General features: G+C 40.8%; 1 protein-coding gene across 3 annotated transcripts in view; it reads left to right on the plus strand.

The window, feature by feature from the left end:
* Positions 1 to 19201, plus strand: part of LOC121632052 (vesicle-fusing ATPase-like) — a 36655-nt gene that overhangs the window by 13501 nt on the left and 3953 nt on the right. For all 3 annotated transcript variants that reach the window (XM_041973216.1, XM_041973214.1, XM_041973215.1), the window contains exons 9-19: positions 1645 to 1844; positions 3528 to 3693; positions 3844 to 3918; positions 6020 to 6207; positions 6800 to 6895; positions 8376 to 8532; positions 8690 to 8823; positions 10770 to 10836; positions 10939 to 11018; positions 13823 to 13957; positions 14214 to 14327. In XM_041973216.1, the coding sequence (XP_041829150.1) occupies positions 1645 to 1844; positions 3528 to 3693; positions 3844 to 3918; positions 6020 to 6207; positions 6800 to 6895; positions 8376 to 8532; positions 8690 to 8823; positions 10770 to 10836; positions 10939 to 11018; positions 13823 to 13957; positions 14214 to 14327 (1412 nt within the window). The remainder of the gene's footprint in view (positions 1 to 1644; positions 1845 to 3527; positions 3694 to 3843; positions 3919 to 6019; positions 6208 to 6799; positions 6896 to 8375; positions 8533 to 8689; positions 8824 to 10769; positions 10837 to 10938; positions 11019 to 13822; positions 13958 to 14213; positions 14328 to 19201) is intronic.

Raw genomic sequence — 19201 nt, forward strand, 5'->3', positions numbered from 1 at the left:
CCGACAGCCGTTGCTGCACAGAGACGACTAGAGCAGACGCGCTGGTGCAGAATCCAGCTGTACTGTCACAAGTTTAAAAAATAATGCAGAAAAAGTGCAGGTGTGGAACCCTCTCACCGGGAAAATTGTGTGTTAAAACACCCCTATTCTCCACGGAGGCGACGTCCATGGGTTGCTCCATTAATGCTGTTTATTCTCAAGTCCATCCATAGAACCACCCGGCTGATCTTTTCCGTCGTGCTTCTCCACGTCCCGCTGTCATAACAGAAAAATGGCTTGTCATGCCGTGCATGCGTTAATTGCATTAAAAATTTTAATTCCATAAAATATTTAGCGTGTTATTTTTGACAGCCCTAATATACGTATTTACAAAATGTATTATGAAATAATACAGATTCCTGTTACAAAGGTAATATAATGTTTTATTTCATTTATCATATTTATATGATATTTAATAAAAGAACAAAACTGATAATGAGGAATAAATAAAGATACTTTTAGTGTTTAATTTTTTTTATTTTTACAAGGACTATGTACAAACGCAGAAAGGAAAACACCCACAAAACTGGCTTTGCTGCTGTCTGCACTCTTCAGCTAAAATTTGCTCCTCAAACGGACACAAAGCAGAAAGAAAACCAACCAATTTGTCCGATGCAGCAGGAACCAGACTAGAAAGGGACAAGTTTATTTGTAGCACTTTTCAATGACAGGGTGATTCAAAGTGCTTTACAGAAGCATCAGAAAATAAGATGAGAAAACAAAAGAGAAAGGACAAAGAAAGGTCATTAGATAAAAACAGTATTACAACATGATCAGGTTTAAAAATCCAAGCTTAAAAGAAAGAGATGCAGATTTGGACTTCTAAACAAAAACTAGTGAAATGCAGCAGAGAACAGGTGGGTCTTTAACCTGGATTTAAATAAACTGAGTGTTTCAGCTGATCTGAGGCTTTCTGGGAGTTTGTTCCAGACATGTGGAGAATAGAAGCTGAATGCAGCTTCTCCATGTCTGGTTCTGACTCTGGGAACTGATAAGAAACTGGAACCAGATGACCTGAGGGTTCTGGTAGGTTCATACTGGGTCAAGAGGTCACTGATGTATTTTGTTCTTAAACCATTCAGAGCTTTATAGAGCAGCAGCAGAACTTTAAAATCTATTCTCTGGTGAACAGGCAGCCAGTGTAAAGACCTCAGAGCTGGACTGATGTGGTCCACTCTCTTGGTCTTAGTGAGGACTCGAGCAGTGTAATAGTAGTCGCTTCCGCTAGTTTTCTTAGTTGCTGCTGTAGATAGAGGAATGAAATTCAGACCAGGTTTAGAGCTGAAAGCTTCAGCTTTTATTAAATTATTGCTTTCACCATATTCTAATCAGTATTAAAAACAAAATCTTTGTGCATGTCTTGAAAATGACATTATATAAAACATTGTCACAGTACAACAAGCTTACAGGGGTTTGCAAATTCAGCCTGAAAAGATAGACTTGCACATGTTGCATCCATCCTGCACGAGTTAATTGTTGGTTGGATAGAAGAAACTGAAAAAACATTAATGCAATCGATTTTATATTCAATATTTTGGGCCTTTCTAATTAGTAATTTATTTTCTGTGTTGCAAAAATAAACCACCTGTATGTGTCCATCTCCAGGCTGTAAGCATGTGAAGGGAATCCTGCTGTACGGACCCCCGGGCTGCGGTAAAACCTTGATGGCACGACAGATTGGCAAGATGCTGAAGGCCCGGGAGCCAAAGATCGTCAACGGCCCCGAGATTCTCAACAAGTACGTCGGAGAGTCTGAGGCAAACATCAGAAAGCTGTTTGCAGATGCAGAAGAGGAGCAGAAGAGGGTGAGAAGAGGACGAGTTTTACGTTCTTTTTCATGCAGAAAATCATAAATATATTTTATAGTGATGTTTTTATCAGCTGTAGTGTTTACAAAGAAAGTGAGGACACTAAACTAGAGCAAAGATCTTTCAATCCTGCTGGTGTTGATGAGAGAGCTTGTTATATTTCAGCTTTCAGATATATGAACTGACAGCTACAACTTTTTTGAACTTATTTAGCCAAAAATCAGAAGTCCAGCAGCTTGTTGAGAAGGTGTTTTTATATAGGAGAGTAGTGTACTCCACTGTTATCCACAGATAAGCATTTCAGCTCTCTGAACAGAAAAAAAACTAATTTCTCCAGGAGTGGAAAGATTTGCCCTTTAGCCAGACATAGCTGTAATGACTTTTTAAAGATCTGGTGTGTGTGTGTGTGTGTGTGTGTGTGTGTGTGTGTGTGTGTGTGTGTGTGTGTGTGTGTGTGTGTGTGTGTGTGTGTGTGTTTTTATAGAGGGGGGGTAGAGGCACTGTATTGAAACCTAGCAGTGATAGTTGGTTTGAATGGAGTGACACAACCGTCAAGCCTCACTCTGCACCACTTAATGAGGGGCTGGTTTCACTTTGACCTCCTTTTAGACCTCCCTATAAACACACACACACACACACCATCCAGTGTGTGATATGCACAGTCCCACACCTGTTTTGAATGCTACGTCAGAGTTGACAGGACTGTAGATGGAGGGATAACCCCCCACCCTGCTGCTCCATCACTGTTTCAATCTTTCTGTAAATGGTCAGTTTCTTACTTTCAGGTTGAGAGAAAATCTCTGGCAGCATCTGTGTCGTATCGTCTGATGTATCAGCACTTCACAGACAGAATATAGATAATTTTACCATGTAAACTGTGCTACGTTCATTTGTGACGAGTGTTAAAGTCTTCGATGCTTCACACACCAAACAACCACTTTATTTATGGGTCGGACCTCCTTTTTCCTTCAGACCTGCCTTAATTCTTGGTGTCGTATATTCAACGAGGGGGTTAAACCATGCAAAGCTGGTGCCTGAAGCATTGATACAAAGCAAAATCTCTTTCATTTGCAGATCAAACATTTTCTGGTTGGCTTGGTACAAAAACAACTACTGTTATGAGTTTTGTAAGAAGTTATGAAGAATAATGAACGCTAAACTCTTGATATATTGTGTTTTGCTTCTAATATTTTATAAACCTTCTTTTAAGACATGACCCGAATAGGGATTGTTGCAGAAAACACCTTGAAAGGTATTAGATTTGAATAAAAATGCAAGCCAGTCCGCTGTGTCTCCTTTGTAGTTCGGCCTCTACACGTGCAAAATACTTTGCATTAATACCAGAATTGACCTTAAAACATCAGGAGCAATGCATGAGAGCTTAAAGTTAAAGATTTTTACCTGACAATAAACTTTAAACATTTCCAAGGAATGTGCAAATCCTAGCTAGCTTTCTCCAGATAATTATTAGACCCTAAACATTCTATTAAAGTATAAAAAAATTATCTAAACCATCATCAAACCCTCTTTCAAAAATGATTCATATAATAAAAAGGATTTATTTGACGTTTGGAAGAGGAGAGGACCTCCCTGCTAGCAGGAGCAGATGGGAGAAGATACCAGCAGACAGCTTATTTACAGTTCACACATTAATCTTCCTCCTCGTCTGTCTCTGAACAGCTCGGTGCCAACAGCGGCCTTCATATCATCATATTTGATGAGATTGATGCAATCTGCAAGCAGCGTGGCAGCATGGCAGGCAGCACGGGGGTCCATGACACGGTGGTCAACCAGCTGCTGTCCAAGATAGACGGAGTGGAGCAGCTCAACAACATCTTGGTCATTGGTGCGAACACTCACTTTCTCTCCCGGTTTATAGAGACTAACATAAACTTTCACACTCAAAAGCCAAACACCTGCACTCCGTCTCATCTCTTTTATTTGTCCTCATCGTCTGCTTTCTCACTCTCTATGTGTCTATCTGTGTCTCCCGTAGGTATGACCAACAGGCCCGACCTGATAGATGAGGCCTTGTTGAGGCCAGGAAGACTGGAAGTGAAGATGGAAATTGGTAAAAACACATAAAAAAGGTTTCACACTGTTTATTTCATGAAGTTTATCTCTCTGGGCTGGAAAGTGGATTTATTTCTTATTAATGATAACTTGTCAAAGTAATTAGTCTAAAACTCTAATCCAGAGTAACGTAAGCGAAGGGTGAGGTCGATGTTCTTTGCTGAACATTGAATGTTTTTGTTGAATTTTGCCTTAAACAAAATGAGCTGATTTTACCTGTTATTGTAATACAGAGGTTTTATAGTTTAGTGGCTGTTCAGACATTAACAGTTTAATTCCAGGCTGCAGGCGAACGGTGAAACTTCACAGCTGCTGCTTCCTCAAACATTTGAAAAGCTCAGCTTGTGTGAGCGTTGAAATTTTCAGACCTGTTTGTGTTAGCCTGGCAAAACAAATGAACAAAACAAAAACATAAAAAACAGTCGGAGCTATGCTGAAACATACAAAGCATTGCTTTCCTCAGAGTTGTCCTTTTTATGTCAAATCTGCCTCTTAATTAAAGGTTGTTACTGGCTTTTCCAGGAATCTGTGTGGAAGTCTGTTTGAATGCAAACATAGTCCGACACATTCTCCCAGAGCAAAGGAAGCCTGAGCTCTCAGATTAAGTAAAATGTGGAGATTTTGACAAATGCGTCTCTTAGGTCCACATTTTTGGACCCCTTTTTCCTTCAGAACTGCCTTTACTCTTGTTGTCAGAGAATCAACAAGGTGTTGGAAACATTCCTCAGAGATTTTGTTCCATATCAACATGACAGCATCACATTTGTTGGCTGCGTCCAAGATGTCAATCTCCCGTTCCACCACATCCCAAAGCTGCTCTGTTGAACTAAGATCTGGTGGCCGTGGAGGTCATTGGAGTCCAGTGAACTTATTGTTATGTTCAAGAAAGCAGTTGGAGATGATCTGAGCTTTGTTACATGGTGCATTATCCTTCTGGAAGTAGCCATCAGAAGATGCTACACTGTGGTCATAAAGGGATGGACATGGTCAGCAACAATACTCAGGTAGACTGTGGTGGTTAAACCAGGCCATGTTGGTACTAAGGGGCCCAAAGTGGGCCAAGAAAATATCCCCCCACCAAAAGGCAGGATGGATCCATGTTTTCATGATGATTCCCCCCAATTCTGAGCTTACTTTATGAATGTGGAGCTGAAATTAAGACTCGTCAGACCAGCAACGTTTTTCCATCTTCTATTGTCCAGTGTTGGTGAGTCTGTGCGAATTTTAGTCAGTTTTCTGTTCTTAGCTGACAGGAGGCACCCTGTGTGCTCTTCTGCTGCTGTAGCCCATCTGCTTCAAGGTTGGACATGTTGTGTGTTCAGAGATGCTGTTCTGCATAACCTGGTTGGAACCAGTGCTTATTACAGCTCCTGTCATGACATCACAACGAGGCTTTTTGGTGCAGACAACTTCTTCTCACAGGATATCAGACCTTTCTCTGTTAAGCCCAGAGATGGTTGTGTTTGAAAATCCCAGTCCATGCCATGTTCAAAGTCAATTTTAAATTTAAAGTTTAAATTTGCTTTCTTCCTCATGAGAGACATTCATGCTATTTGAAGGCAGTAGAAATTATGTTCCATACTATTTTCAGATCCGATGTTGGATAATTGGCAATCTTTTATATAACTTGCCTGTTTTGGATTTTTGTCCTTGAGCTGAACTACATGTACAGAACTTTCCTGGACCATGTTTCAGATGGAGATGAGTATCATTTTCAGAGCAAAACTGATCTGTGGTTTAGTTTTCCTTATAGATTACCCTCACAATTGACACGGTGTCAAAGGAGGCAGACTCAAAGTGGGGAAATGAGCCACAGTTTTGATTTGACTGAGGTGATAATTTGATAAATTGCACACTGTTAGTAATGCTACGATAGTATTATAAATGCAACAAAAAAAAAAAAAAAAAAACTCATGTATAAGCGAAGGCAAACAAAATTTTATATATGTAACCAAAACATAGAAGATTAAATTTTCAGTATAGGAAAAAAGGATAAAAGGAAAAAAAACCCAAAATCAGAACACCATACACAGTCAGCAAACACTTCTTTGATGTGACCCTGAGAAGGCAAACATGTTATTTCCTCTCTTTTCTGCAAGGGTTACCGGATGAAAAGGGGCGCATTCAGATCCTCAACATCCACACAGCGAAGATGCGCCAGTACAACCTGCTGGGCGGCGACGTGGACATTAAGGAGCTGGCTGTGGAGACCAAGAACTTCAGCGGTGCTGAGCTGGAGGGTCTGGTCAGGGCAGCACAGTCCACCGCCATGAACAGACACATCAAGGTCAGAGTCCTCAGCCAGCGTTTGAACTTTTTCTAGAAAATGATCAAAAACACATGATCATAATGTTCCCTTGTTTTTGTCAGACTAAAAACAAAAAAAATCTAAACCAGAGTATATTAAGTAACACCTGGTGGGGATACATGGCTGTGTGGCGCCATTAAGCAGCCACCCAGGTGAAACAGGTTGGATTTTATCTGTGTGTGTATGTGTGTGTGCGCTCTGACTTAAGTGTTTTATCAGGTGCACTGGCTCAAATCTACACGGCTCAGCAGGACACACAGATAAGGTGAAGTTCTCATCTGTTAAGTGTTCTGCCCCCACAGATGAGCACACACACAGAGCAGCAGATATTAGAGGGTGATGATAAATGACGGACAAGGGCCGTACGCTGTCTGATGTCCATGACGTTTTCCTTTACTCCTCTGAGCACTTACTCTTCCCTCCCTCCCTCTCTGCCTGACCTTTCTGCTCTGAGGGAAAACATTGTCTCCTGACACATTGTGCAGTAATTCATGTAACAGGTTTCAGTATGGCATGGAGTATCTGCTGTTTCTGAGGATGTGCCGTTTTTTATTGTTCTGTGTTGTTGCAGGCCAGCAACACAGTGGAGGTGGACATTCAGACGGCAGAGACGCTGCAGGTCAACAGACTTGACTTCATGGCATCGCTTAACAGTGACATCAAGCCTGTAAGTTGCTGAGTATTAGTCTTTATCATTTTTTTGTCAAAACCTTAACCAGGAAAAGATGGAGAAAACAAAATGCATGGAATTTAAAGCAACTCTACTTAACTTTGGCCCATTTTCACACTTTGGTGACCCTAGTGAAAACTGATTTGGCATCCGTCTTGCATCCTGTCTCATCTCTGAGCACTCCCTGGCAAGTAAAAGTCAGCCCTATGTCAGCTCTTGAAATGTAGATAATGTTTATCAGTTTGCCATCAAATCGAGTCAGGGTAACCTTTAAGAAGCTGCCACATAACCTTTAACAAAAACCTGCGGAGGTATACATAAGTTTAACCCTCAGTATCTGTAACTGTCTCAGAAAGTCTTAAGATGAGACAGTAGAAGAGTGCATCGCCGTATTCCAGCTGGATGGTAAAAAAATGCATGGATTACTGTTAAAAGAAATGGTTTCATTTACCTAACTGTCAAGTCTAAAAAAAAAAAACTTGATTTGACAACTGACTTAATCCGCATGTTAACTTGAAATCAGCATCCACTATGACCTGCTGGTTTTTGATGATTATCTTAACATATTGCACCAAAGGACCTCGTATTCATATTTGTGGTCACAGTACAGCTACGAAAGACCATCACCTCTGTTTATTAGGCCCAAGCGGTGCAAAGGCCTGTTGACATTGTAGTGTTTGTTCTTCTAATTTCTCCAGTTCTCATCCCCCATACATTATATTTTTGGGGGCATGAACATGTCCCAAAAATCACCAAAGTTGGCATACGTCCTGAAAGACATGCAATAAATTTAGTATTTTGGGCATGTTTGGGGAAAATTCCCTTGTCAACGCCACCTACTGGGACAGCCCCGTCACTGCACCTCTTCCATCTTTATGAAACTTGGTACACTTATTCTACGTGTGACGAAAAATCCTCCTGGATCCATGATCTAAACCAAACAGGAAGTCAGCCATTTTGGTTCAAAGTTCCCATTTTGTTGGTTTATTGATTTCACATTTGAACTCCTCCTACAAATTTCAACATACCATCATCGGACTTGGTCAGTATGTTCTGAAGGCATGTGTGATTACAAGTTATTGAAAGTTTGATCTGGTGACCCCCTGAAATTATCTTGGGACCCCCATTATGGGAAAGGCTGTTCTGATGGAGGCAAATTAATGAGGAGCCAGGCCTCCATCACCATCATGAAAGAAACAAACCACCTCATTTCCTATTGATACTTTTACATGATGTCTTCATCCACTGGCTGCTTGTTTATTTCATTAAAAATGTTAAAACCTTTTAAAGAATCATGTTTCATTCAGTGCATTTAGTTGTGTTATTTAGAACTTTGAAATTATACAATTTGGTCAGACTCACATGTTTACATGTGTCAGTTGGTTAAACCAAAATTATTAATCAGATTTGTTTAGAAAAGTTTTTTTTAATTCAGGTTGTTGCTGATGGTCTCACTTTTTGTTTTTCTCTCTTTTAGGCGTTTGGAACCAACCAAGAGGACTATGCCAGCTACATCATGAACGGTATAATCCAGTGGGGCGACCCGGTGTCAGCGGTCCTGGAGGATGGAGAGCTGCTGGTGCAGCAGACAAAGAACAGTGACCGCACACCGCTGGTTTCTGTGCTACTGGAAGGTAGGACTCGCACAATAACCACACACAGTTAAACCATTGTCTGCAGATGAACACTTAATAAAGCCTTAAAAAACTTAAAACTTAGATGATGACTTGAGTGAAGTGCCTCCTCTCCTACCAACCACCTGATTTATGATTGTAACTGTTCCTTTCTCAGGCCCACCTAACAGTGGGAAAACGGCGCTGGCAGCTAAGATTTCAGAAGATTCCCAGTTCCCGTTTATCAAGATCTGCTCCCCTGACAAGATGATTGGATTCTCTGAAATTGCCAAGTGCCAAGCCATCAAAAAGGTAGCACTCTCTATTTGGCAGGTTCAGATATTCAGGTATTAAACAGGTCATCTTGAAGTTTAAAAGCAAAAGAGAAAAATGTATAAAATGCATCCTGATCACTGACAGTACAACCTATTTCATGTGGTTTGGGGCTAGCTGTCCTTAAAATGTTTTGGTACATACACCTGTATCCTCATTCAGTGATTTGGGATCTATTCATTTAATCTAATAAATATTAAAAATAAAATATGGAAATAATCTGGCTTCACCCACCATCAGATGATGCCCCCCTCTCCTGTTCCTCCTATCCTTTCCAAGCAGTGATGTCCAGTTCCAGGCCTGGAGGGCCACTATCCTGCAGGTTTTAGATGTTTCACTGCTCGAGCACACCAGATTTAAATGAATTTATTAAGCAGCTTGTGCAGAATTTGATGAGATGTTGGCAATGTCAAAGCTTCCTGTCGTTATTAGAAATGCGGAGCTCCTTTCTTTCAGCTCGTTCAGCTGGCTCAAGCCTTATGTACCGCATGAGTGCAGTAGTTGTAGTTGCAACTATCAACACTATTTATGCCAAGGAAAAATTATTTAAGGAGCAAGATACGTTGTCCTGGTAATATGATGAATTTGGAGTGACAACATTTTCCTTCAAATTTGTGTTAATAGTTGCAGTGTTGCAGTCACAACTTTTAACTGCCCAGAGGGACTGAGAGATTTTAGAAAAACAAACTAATGGATTGGCTGCTCACTCATACTTGAAATTTCTCTGGGATAAATAGTTGTAACAGTGTCCGACTTTATATTTAATTTAGAACAAAACAGTTGTTTTTGTTTAAACTTTGCGAACCAGCTGTATGAAGAATGGAGATTGCAGACTTGTCTTCTCTGGTGGTTTTATTTTTGTAAATGGACCGTGTAGTGTCTCAGATAAACTTAATTCTGTTTGTTGTAGTTCAGACATGAAGTCTTGTGATATCTGACTTTGTCCTATCAACATATTCAATGCCACATCAAACAGCTTCTCCTCTTTGCTTCAGCTGTTATATCCACCTTTCTTGTGCTAACTTCTAATAGTTCATGCTAGCTTCAGCCCATGAAAATTAGCTGTAAACCCTTGGATTGGTTCCGCCAGTCTTCTACACGGATATGCACACAACTGCTCACCTTTCTGAGACTATAGGTGCTGCAATGCAGATTCAAAGCAGAAATATCCAGCCAGGGCATTTACATCACAGTCATTTAGCAGATGCTTTTCTGCAAAACAGCTTGCATCTGAGAATAGTAAGGGTCTTCTCCAAGGACCCAAATGGAAAGTGTCAATATATGTCCCCTTGTAATATGTCCCCTGTGGGATTCGAACTCTGGTCTCCCACATGGGATATAGATGCCCTGCCAACTGAGCTTATGACCTTGTTAATGAGGTTAAAAACTTGATCTTTATCAGATGGGGACTGTTAAAGAAGCACTGAATAACTGAGATTTTCTCAGCCCCCTAATGACGGCTAATCCAGCCTCCATCTTGCATCCTACCTTTACTCTGAGCTCTCTCCAGCAAATAAAAGTCAGACTAATGTTGACTCTTGTCTCTTGTTCTGTCCTTTTTTCTCTTTCTTTTCCTCTCTTCCTCCACTCATGTCCTTTTACATTTCTTTGCTGAATCAGCCATAGTGCGCATTTAAAATGGCCAGTGTGTTGATATCAAGTTGCTAGTGTGTGACTTGGTGTAACGTGGTGTTCATGGCAGGAAGAAAAAGTTGTAAAGTGTGATTTCTCAGCCTCGGAATGCTGCTGGGCAATGCAGCTCCAGGAATGTACATAATTAAACTCATTGTGCCCTCGAAACAAATCAGAAACATGTATTAAGATCAGTATCCAATTTTTAAATTAAAAGTGAACTCAAAATGTGGAGGCTACTTTTTCTTTGATGCTTTGATGCTGAGCTTCTGTTGTACCCCTGCTTCCGGCAGATTTTTGAAGATGCTTACAAATCCCAACTGAGCTGCGTGGTTGTGGATGACATCGAGCGCTTGTTGGGTAAGCCCCCCGATGCCTCTTGGAAAGCCGTTTATATAACAAAGTAACTCCTGCTGAGCTGAATGAACTGCGTACTTTAATTCATATGTTTTGTTTCCTCAGACTATGTTCCCATCGGTCCTCGTTTCTCCAACCTGGTCCTACAAGCTTTGCTGGTGCTGCTGAAGAAACCGCCTCCGAAGGTAATGAGAAAGACTTTTGTGGTGGGTTTTATTTCTAACTCACTGTGGCGTTGTTGGGCTTCAGGCTGCAGAAAGAGGGCAGCAGATCTTACGGACGCTAACACAAAGTCTTGCGAGAAATTGTTGGAGGTCCTTGGCTGCGACTGGCATGTGTGAGCAACTGTGAGTGTATGGTTATTAGCGAGTGTTTTGGTCCAGGCCTGTTGTGCTCAGAGTGAATGGTGGTGGTAGAGACTCATTTCTCATAGTTTCTTTTAGTTGTAGTTTGTGTGTGTCTGTTGTTGATGGGTTTGTGAATGAGGGTATAGCCCCACTATATGGCTGCATGTGCATGAGAAGTGGCGCGAGGCCTGGTGTTGAATGCCTGGTTGCAGTGCTTCTCTGGGGTTGTAAAGCGCTGAGCCCAGCAGGGTGCCTGGGGCCGGGGGAGGCCAGGGGGACACAGAGGAGAATGGGCTCTGTGAGAGAGCCAGGACCTGGCAGCACTGCCGCCTGTGTGGCACCTCATCTGCATGCAGCATCACAACCCCCCACGCCATGGGGGGGCAGCCTGCAGCCATAATCCCCCTGTCTACTCCTCTCGTCCTTCGTCGTCTTCTCCTGGTTGTCCTCCAACTTGCCAGCTTAGCGGAGCTGCAATTCTTTCACTTCTCCTCTTTCTTCTCTGCTCATGTTTGTCCTCTTTGCTGTTGTTTTCTGCTGTTTTCTATCCTTTTGTGCTCCGTCCTTTTGTCTCTCCTCCTTTCTGTCGTCATTTTCTTTTCCTTATTCTTTTGTTGTGACTCAAAGCCCCCTGTACAATGTCAGCCTTCATCAGGATAATCACACAAATATGAGAGAAAACAGGTCGCACTGAAACATGGCCTCCAATAAACATCAAATTTGACGGTTACAAATTTGGGATAAAATTAACAGTATAAACTTTATTAGACCGAATCATTAAATAATGCAGATATTAGATGCTGTAGTGCAAACTGTTGTATGGGGCTTTCTTGCTTGTATTTGATATACAAACAGTACAGAAATGACAGAAAATGGTCTAAAATCAGGTGTATAAAACCTGATGTCTCATGCTTTTGCTGGTATTTCTTTGGCATAAGAAAGTACACATATGTAATATTAAAGGCAGCAATTCCACATATGACTTCTAACTTTTTATGACAGTACTGATGGAAAGTTTTTCACATTTTGTTGTGTTGCAGACACATAAAAAATGGATTTGTTTAAATTTTCTCCACAGTATTTGTCTGATTGAAATATCCCAGTTACACTGTAATATTTAACTTTTACCTTTTACTTCGTTTGCCAGTGGACCTTAAACACATCTGTTACTTTACTGGCGTTCAGCTTTGCCTGATGTAATTCACAGGTCATTATCAAGAAAAAACTTCTATCTAAAACCCTAGTTTAGCCGTACTACAGAACTTTTGCAGATTATCTCAGTGACGCGCCGCCTCTCGACAGCTAATCCAGCATCCGTCTTGCGTCCTACCTCTACTCTGAGGTCTCTCCAGGCAGCGCAAAACTTATCTTGACTCTTGTCTTATCTTTGACTCTGTCCCTTTTTCACTTTCTTTTCCTCTTCCTCTGATCATAGTCTCTTGCATTTCTTTGTTGAATCAGCCACAGTGTGCATTCAAAACGTTTATATTCGTTTGCTAGTGTGTGACGTGGTGTGTAAAGTGAAAATCAGCTGCAATGTCACGCGGCGACCCAGCAGAAAAGGTTGCATAGTGTGCTCTGTCAGCTTTGGGATGCCACTGGACAGCGGTGCACCTAACAGATGTTAATGTCCCATCAAACGAGTCCGGCATGTGAAGAAAGTGGTGTGTGTGTGTGTTTTTTTTTTTTGTTTTGTTTTCTAAGACTTGAAAATTGGGGAAATTAAAACAACTGCAAATTGTGTCTGAATCAGAAAACAACTGAGTAGCACCTATAGATATATGATATATAGATAATCCTAAAGATAAAAATGTTTCTTTAAAAAGAGCTCTCTTCACTGTCCTCTGGTGCAGTGGTTTTTCAAACTTTTTGAGCCATGAACCCCAAGATAAGATGCATTGGTGTTCGCGACACCCACCCCCACGCAACAACATAATTTACTGGATTTCAACCAGTCAGATTCAAGGTTCCAAAATTTACGTCAGATTTGCTTAACTCATTAAAAGTGACCATCCTGAAACAGGATCGTGTCAAAGGACTGATATCGGGAACCGTACAAGAACATTTCTGCAGAAGCTGAAGTTCCTAAAAACAAAGCAGTTAATAAGTTGACGAAGTTTTGAACCACAAATGATGATCATCCTGTCAGACTGAGTAATCAAGGTTGAAGAGTTTTGGTTGCACTGGAAACCAACTAGCTAATGGTCGCTATGAATCACATCCAGAATTCCTTTGTGGAAATGAAAGAATCTTGTATACAGTCATCAATGCATTTCACCAATCAGGCCTTTATAGGAGAGTACCCACACGTGTTATTTACTTATTAATATGGAATTTTCCAGGAAGCAGCTTGTTGACTGAATCACTGAGATGCAAAATCTTCTGGTCTAATGAAACAAAGATCGAACCATGTGGCCACAAATTCCAGAAGCATCTCTACAGAAAAAAAAAGTTAGAAGAGGAAGAGCTCAGGCAGGGGCAAAAGCTTGCTTTACAACAAGACAATAAGATGAAGCATCCCACCAAAGGAAAAAAGAAAGAAAGAATGAAGTCAGTGAGAACTGAATAAAACAGCTGTTTTTAAATGTTACTAAATAGCTGAATGGTTGAAGTAAATGCAATGAGGGCTTTTTCCTTTTCAGGGACGTAAGCTGCTGATCATCGGCACCACCAGTCGTAAAGACGTTCTGCAAGAAATGGAAATGTTGGACGCTTTCAGCACCACCATCCACATTCCCAACATCTCAACGGGAGAACAGCTGGTCAAAGCCCTGGAGGTAACGCTGAATGCATGCAGCGCTGCTTTTAAAGCCAAAATATTTGGATATTATTGGTGTTGTTTGTCCTCACTTTTCATTACTTTTCCACTCTAAACATTTATTCATAATTTACTTCATCAACAAAAAGGTTAAACTTGTTTTAGGTTCTTCTTTTAAATATTTTGTACTGTATCTACTATATACTTATGAACTGATACATTTCCTTGCTTAAATCTATATGTGATTCTTCTCCTTGTCGCTGTGCTCCCCACAGATGCTGGGCTCCTTCGAAAAGAAAGAACAGACCAGCATAGCTAAAGCTGTTAAGGGCCAAAGTGTGTGGATCGGCATTAAAAAGCTGCTCATGCTGATTGAAATGGCTGCGCAGGTAAGAAACAAATATTTATAAAATGTTTGCCCGATGGTCCGCTAAAATAACTCAGCAGCTGTTAAATTATCCTCAGATGAACCCCAGATTATTCCAGAACTTAGACTGTAATGATTCACCTGCTTTTTTCTTCTCAGAGCAGCGTGAGGAAGATACTTGTGGTTTTGAAGGGGATGTTGAGGAAGCTGTTGCATGAAATTAAAACACAGATCCAGAATCTAATGAACAGATCAATGCATCACGTAGTTATCCAGTACTACAGTTTATGTCCAACTTTTGATGTTCCCCTTAGCATTTTGTCAGTAACATGTAAACTCAGCTTGCTGCTCGGTAAGCAATACTCTAGCTAAAACATCACGTTATCTTCTTGGGGTTGGGTGATTAGCCCTTTCCTGGACTCTCAGGTTGTCCACGTACACATATGAGCGCTTGATGATACCGTTATCAACTGTCTGATTATTTTATTCTTTATTTCAGACGTATCGGTCTATATCAGGGGTGCCCACGTCCAGTCCTCGAGATCCACTATCCTGGAACTTTTGGATACAACCCTTCTCCTATACACCTAAATCAAATGGCCTAATTCCCTCATCCACATGTCATTCAGCTCTGCAGCCGCCTGGTAACGAGCCATTCATTTGATTCAGGCGTGTTGGGGAAGGGTTGCATATAAAAGCTGCAGGATAGTAGATCTCGAGGACTGGACTTGGGCACTCCTGGTCTATATCAACAATAACTATAAAAAAAAAAAAAAAACCTAAAAAAACAACAACAAAACCAGCAATAATGAAAAAAAAAACACAGTTCATACCATATAAATTATATCAACTACTTCATATAACTTTGACTGCAACTATCAGACATTAAATTGGGAGGAAATCAAGTCTGAATTTGTAGACTTAATTTTAAAAGAAAGAAAAATAGAATTTCCTGTCAACATCAGTGCAGCTGAGGTGGAGCATTCCTTGTTTTTATTTAATGATTAATGAAATACACTGAGCAAAAGTTGTGTAAACATTTTTTACAACAACTTTCTGTTAGCTGTCTCAAAACAGGGTTTCAGACAGTCATGGATCATATGAAGCAAAGCTAACACACTGTCAGCTTGTGAGGTGGCATTTATTAGAAGTGACAATGAGGATCAAGGTTTGCTATTTTTAATAGGACTGGCCACTATAGGAGGTCCACATTGCTAGTATCAGGTTGGACCCCTTGTTCCTTCAGAACTGCCTGAGTTCTTGGTCTCATAGATCCAACAAGATGTTGGAAACATTCCTCAGAGAGGCTGCACGTCCATGATGAGAATCTCCCTTTCCGTCACATCCCAAAGCTGCTCCATTGCTTTGAGATCTGGTGGCTGTGGAGGTCGTTGGAGTCCAGTGAACTCCTCGTCATGTTCTAGAAAGCAGGTGGAGATGATCTGAGCTTTGTGACATAGTGCATTATCCTGCTGGAAGTAGCATCAGAAGATGCTCCACTGTGGTCATAAAGGGATGGACATGGTCAGCAACAATACTCAGGTAGGCTGTGGTGGATAAACCAGGCCACGTTGGTACTAAGGGGCCCAAAGTGGGCCAAGAAAATATCCCCCACACCATTACACCAGCAGCAGCAGCCTGAACTGTTCTATTCTATTCTATTCTATTCTATTGTACAGTCATTTAACAGATGCTTTTATCCAGAGTAACTTACATTTGAGAGTAAGAAACACAAGCAAGAACTGTTGATCCAAGGCAGGATAAATCCATGTACCTTCTGAATGTGATGCTGAAATGGAGAGGCATCAGATCAGGTAAAGTTTTCTAGCTTCTATTTTCCAGTTCTGGTGAGTCTGTGTTGTTCTTAGCTGACAGGAGTGGCACCAGCACCTGGCTACCACCAACCAACTACTGTGTTGGAAAACGTCCTTCAAAAACAGTACCTGACGATGTGAACCATGAACTGCTAGTTTCCTCCTTCTTAGCTGAACAATAAATGCAACAAGAGTTCATGCAAAAGGCAGGATGAGTTTAAAAAAAATAGTAATAAAAAATCAATAAAAATATGAGAAAAGTGCGGGTGTGGCACAAAAAGAACAGAGTGTCTTAAAACACCCCCATTCTCCAAGAGGGTGACATCTATGGGTTGCTCCATTAACGTTGAGTTTATCCATTGATAGAGCCAGCCTGCTTGTCTTTCCCATTTCCCCTCTCCACATCCCGCCGTCATAACAGAGAAAAGACAAGATGTATGAGGCTTGTGATGCCGGGCATGCGTCAATTACGTTAAAAATATTACTGCAATTAATTACATAAAATAATTTCCGCTGTTTAGGCGTTATTTTTGACAGCCCTATTTATTACATAAATGATCTCCTCTGCACCCATGTTTTCAAGGTGCTTTGAACGCATCATCACTATCTTTTGGCATTTTGTTATTAAAACATACAGAGTCGGTGGCGCAGCCGAAGTTAGTAAACAACAGGTGAAGAAGAGATATTAAGTGTGTGCACGTTTTATAAATGTTTTGTAAAACACTGTAAAATTACAGACAGAGAACACCTTTAGTAAAAGGACCTAAGAAAAGGACTGTTTGAGAATGATCCGTCCATTTTTTTTTAAAGAGGCCAAAAGGAAATTGTCTAAATACATGTATTATATAAGGAGAGAATGAGATTAAAAGCAAATGTATTTAAATAATATTTTTTGTTAATGATTTAATTTTTATTGGTAATTAATTCTTTTTAAATGGGATTAATCGGTTTGCTCTATAGAAAACAATTAAGTATTAAATAAATATGAATCAAATCATGTTTTTAGACTTAGACGCAGCTTTTATATTTATACATTTAAACACATTGAACTGCTCAATGATGTAGAGTTGCGTCAAACCTCCAAGAAATTAAGAAATCCTTTTCAGGTAGGTTATGAAGAGAAAGTAGGCCTCGTGTTTTTAATAATTCACTCATCACCTCACATTTTTAATTCAAAACACAAATTTTAAACCTCTTGGTGTGGTCTGAGTTGGAGCAGCCTGTCCCTCCTCTTTCTCAACATCTGGCCAACACCCTCAGCAGTCAACACAGTCAGGCACAAAAAGCTGTCATCTACTAGCTGGAATGAAAAACTGTGGCTGTGCTGCTGATTTGTCAAGCAGAGGCCTTCCAGTACATCTCTAGTTCACAAGCCGTTCATCGAGCTGCTGAGATCCAGTGGTTTTGCTGTTCTGCAACCCCGTTCTGCACAGCTCTCCAAGTTACATCCACATGTTCTGAATCAGAGGGATACTGCTTGGATCATACTTTCACTCTAGAGCGAAGGAGGATCAGTCATCCTCAGGGGGCCAACACGAAGTTTAAAAAGCCAGAGATGTTCGACCCATCAGGCTGTGGAAACAAAATGAAATTACAGACCACCAAGTCACTGAAGATTTTTGGCTTCATCACAACGCACCAGTTGTATTTAGGCGCAAATGGCTCCTTAATGTTGCCTTCAGGGGTTCAGTGGCTTGGCATGAAGTTATTTTTTTGCACGTTTGTGAGTCAGTGTTAAAAACAGTTGACTTATTTCTACTGACATTCTACACAAAGCGCGTAGCACTTCTTTAACTTTTCAGCTAAATGGTCCATTAAAGATGAGATGCAGCAAATGTGGTAATATCCCTTTCAGCAGTGTTTGTATGATTCGCACTTTAAAGTAAAGTTTGCGCATTTTTCTTACCATTTTTTTCATGGGTTGGGCCTTAGAGGTTTAACACCTAGTTTTCGGCAGACTGCAAGCAAGGTGTTTAGATTTATAAATGTGATTAATCGTGATTAATCCACAACTATCTTATTATTAATCAGATAAAAACATTTTAATCGTTTAACTGCCCTACACACTTCATCACATGACCGCGACATCGCAGGCCAACAGTCGACGTCTGGCTTTTTTGGACTTATTTGGCTGATTCAGCAAAGAAAACCAAGAAGATATTATCGGACAGTGAGAGGAAAAGAAAGAGGGAAAGTGACAGACCAAGAGATCAGACAAGAGTAAACATCAGACTGACTTTTACTGGCTGGAGACAGCTCAGAGAAGAGACGGGATGTAAGATGGATGTCGAGTTAGCCTTCGTTTAGGACCACCAAAATGCAAAACACACCACAGCCTACCTGAGTATTGTTGCTGACCATGTCCATCCCTTTATGACCACAGTGTAGCATCTTCTGATGCTACTTCCAGCAGGATCATGCACCATGTCACAAAGCTCAGATCATCTCCACCTGCTTTTTAGAACATGATAATGAGTTCACTGGACTCCCAACGGCCTCCACAGTCTCCAGATCTCAATCCAATGGAGCAGCTTTGGGATGTGGTGGAACGGGAGATTATCGTAGATTTGCAGCCAACAAATCTGCAGCAACTGTGAGATGCTGTCATGTCAATATGGAGCAATGTGAGAAATGTTTCCAACATCATGCCCTTCACTAATATCACGGTTCACTCACACCAGTGCGGTGAGCATCACTGCAGCTTCAGACAGACATTTAGCAGCAAGTTAGTAGACAGTACTTCAAACTGTTAAAGAACCTGCTGAAATTTGCTGAAGGAATCTTTTTAGTTCTTAAAAAATATTTTCCAAGGCCACAAGTATCTTGACATCCAGCTTTGTTTCTCATCTCATCCAATGACTCAGTCCCTGTTGACTCATTTTTGTGCCACTGTGGTTTATTTGGAGAAGAAGTTATTTATTGTGCAGGAGTCTGTGTTTTTGTTTGTAAAATTAGTTTTAATTTAGCAGTTTGATATGGACAAACTGGATGCTGTGTAATTGCTGTGGTATGCAAAATGCAGCCATGCCCCCCCCCCCCCAACTTTCATTCTGCGCCTGAAGAGGTATGGACCTGTGTTTGC

The sequence above is a fragment of the Melanotaenia boesemani genome, chromosome 21 (genome assembly GCF_017639745.1).
Source record: "Melanotaenia boesemani isolate fMelBoe1 chromosome 21, fMelBoe1.pri, whole genome shotgun sequence".
Classification (NCBI taxonomy): domain Eukaryota; kingdom Metazoa; phylum Chordata; class Actinopteri; order Atheriniformes; family Melanotaeniidae; genus Melanotaenia; species Melanotaenia boesemani.